Source organism: Poecilia reticulata, linkage group LG17, assembly GCF_000633615.1.
Source record: "Poecilia reticulata strain Guanapo linkage group LG17, Guppy_female_1.0+MT, whole genome shotgun sequence".
NCBI classification, from domain to species: Eukaryota; Metazoa; Chordata; class Actinopteri; order Cyprinodontiformes; family Poeciliidae; genus Poecilia; species Poecilia reticulata.
Window position 1 is genome coordinate 564,778 of NC_024347.1, and position 2,349 is coordinate 567,126.

Sequence of the window (2,349 nt, forward strand, 5' to 3'; positions counted from 1 at the left end):
TAAAAAAAATGGACCTGAATAAAAATAAGTACTAATCATAAAATTTATTATTTTGATTCTTCAAATTTTACAACAAAACAACATTTTATGTAAATGGATTTAAAAATATTACAAAATCTTTGTTTTTAAAGGGTCAAACAAGATTTGTGGTCCTATATAAGAAGGYGAACATTGCTATTTTGTTTAACTCATCCCTGCTAAATGCTAAGTGCAGTGGTGGTTTGTGATACGGGCTAAATGGGYAGTTGCCTGGGGCTGCATTGGAAAAGGGGCGGGGCACCAAATAACTAGAAAATAAAATAGATTTTATCTGTCAATTGCCCTCTGATCAGGTTTGCTMCTTCTTGTATCCCTGTGTAGTGAAGTAAATGTTCCTTAGTTGCTGTTGAGTGCTGGAAAACTACATAACCATCTGGTTTCTGCTACAAAAAAACCCCCAACCAAAACAAATAGAAAACAGATAATTGCTTGCATTCAAATTAGTCGGAGTGTTGCAGAAGGAGAGGCTAAAGTGTGTAGAACCTTTGAGGAAGTTTTACTTTACAGACTCAAGAAACCATTTTGATTATCAGTCACAACAGARTAACAACACTAACATGATAGGGGATCAGTGTGAGCAGAGAGCCTATGGGGTATTTGCTGTAGTCCAGTGGACCTGAGATGGGCTCCACTCTCCCGTGCTCTTGAGTCATAGACAACAACCTAGAAGAAAACATATTTAATTAGTTAACCTGCTACACTTAGGTTTAGTTTGGAGACCAGAAAGAAAAGCGGAAACAGGTTTTACTTGAGGTCTGGGTGGCCTTCGATCATAGCGTATCCAGTGGGAAGCTTTCCAGCTCCGTCCAAACTGTGAGGAACAATGTCAGAAAGTTACAGGACACGTTTCCACCAGAAAAGGGATCCAGTTTGCTGTTTCAAATGAAAGCAGCATAGAAGAGGATATYGTAAAGCCACCTGATTCCCGTCCATCCACAGTCGATYAGGAGCTGGTTTCTATGGGGACAGTGTCCTACGACCCTCGTCAAAACCCTCACAGCCACGTCTTCCAGACTGCACGAGCCAATCATGGACTGCTGGACGTCTAAAACCCAACAGAAATAACTTGTCCTGCAATGTTTTTTTGTTTGTTTGTTTGTTTTTCCAGCCGGCATGCACCGACGTGAACGTAACCCACCGTAGAAGACATAGTTTCCAGGATGCACCTCGTTCAGCTTTCCCATGTCCGGCACAGGATGACTGCAGGAGGGGGTGGAGCCGATGCTGGACTTGCAGCTGATGCCAACGGCCTTCAATCTGTCAGGTGAAAAAAAAAAAGAAGAAAAACAACATTTTGTCAAAGTACTGTAGCTTTCATTATAACTACATTTACAAATTGCTGCTGTAAGCGCTACTGGTGAATGTTTTGAAAGAAAATTCAAACAGCAAATACATAAAAATTAAAGGGAGTTTCCAGCTCAAATGTCTTAGTACACTTGAAATAAAACAAAACTTCTTTCAAATGACTTTTCAGCAATATATTGAAGCTTGACTGAAGTTAATAACTGCTTAATAATGATTTATTTTTTTGAGTACGAGTTGCACCGGGTGATTAGACAGTGGAACTAGCACTCTTTTATCAATATTCAATATTTTCTTTTTTTCCTATCATTCAGCCTCACACAAACACATTCACACACACTCCTGCCACTCTGGGGATTCAAGTCTTCCTAAAAATTCATATCRGTTTTAACTTCTATTTTAAACTCTCGGCTTACTTTTCCATGAACTGCAGCGTAAAGCTGGTGGTTTCCTGGGCGACGGCCTGTATTTGCTCCACCCCTTTGCAGTTGTACGTGTTCCCACAGTGGGCATACACCCCAGTCAGCTCCACGCCATCCGCCTCAGCAACAGCCCGGGCCAGTTGGAGCGTCTCGGGCTCCGAGTGCAGGACGCCAGCTGCACCAAAGAGCAAACTCACAGTCACCGAACGATCAGGAGCGATGGGGTTGTCGTTTCACTGCACAAACACTACATTTTATCAAGTATTGTTGGTCTAGTTTATAGTGCATATATCTTAAATGAGACAAAAGTAACTATTCAGGAAGATATATAGGCAAGGGCKTAGGACCAAGTTTATCATTGGGAGGGACACATATCGGAAACTTGAAAGATCCGTAAATAGCTTGAGCAAAAATGTAAAACAATGGTGTCATCAACGTGTTACTCTAATCTGATCCCTTGTAACGCGTAATCTAACSTGTTACTATTTACAATCCAATAATCAGATTAAAATTACGCAAGTTAAGTATTTGTGATTATTTTTAGAAAACACATATTGTTGCTTTCTTCTTTTTCCTTGGAGAGATA

The 2,349-nt window shown here is 40.5% G+C and overlaps 1 protein-coding gene across 1 annotated transcript in view; it reads right to left on the reverse strand.

Moving 5' to 3' along the window:
• Positions 1-2,349, reverse strand: part of LOC103478854 (D-threo-3-hydroxyaspartate dehydratase) — a 13,228-nt gene that overhangs the window by 354 nt on the left and 10,525 nt on the right. The window contains exons 5-9 of the mRNA XM_008432933.1: positions 1,758-1,938; positions 1,178-1,296; positions 958-1,084; positions 788-850; positions 597-702 (exon numbers count right to left, since the gene is read on the reverse strand). Of these exons, the coding sequence (XP_008431155.1) occupies positions 597-702; positions 788-850; positions 958-1,084; positions 1,178-1,296; positions 1,758-1,938 (596 nt within the window). The remainder of the gene's footprint in view (positions 1-596; positions 703-787; positions 851-957; positions 1,085-1,177; positions 1,297-1,757; positions 1,939-2,349) is intronic.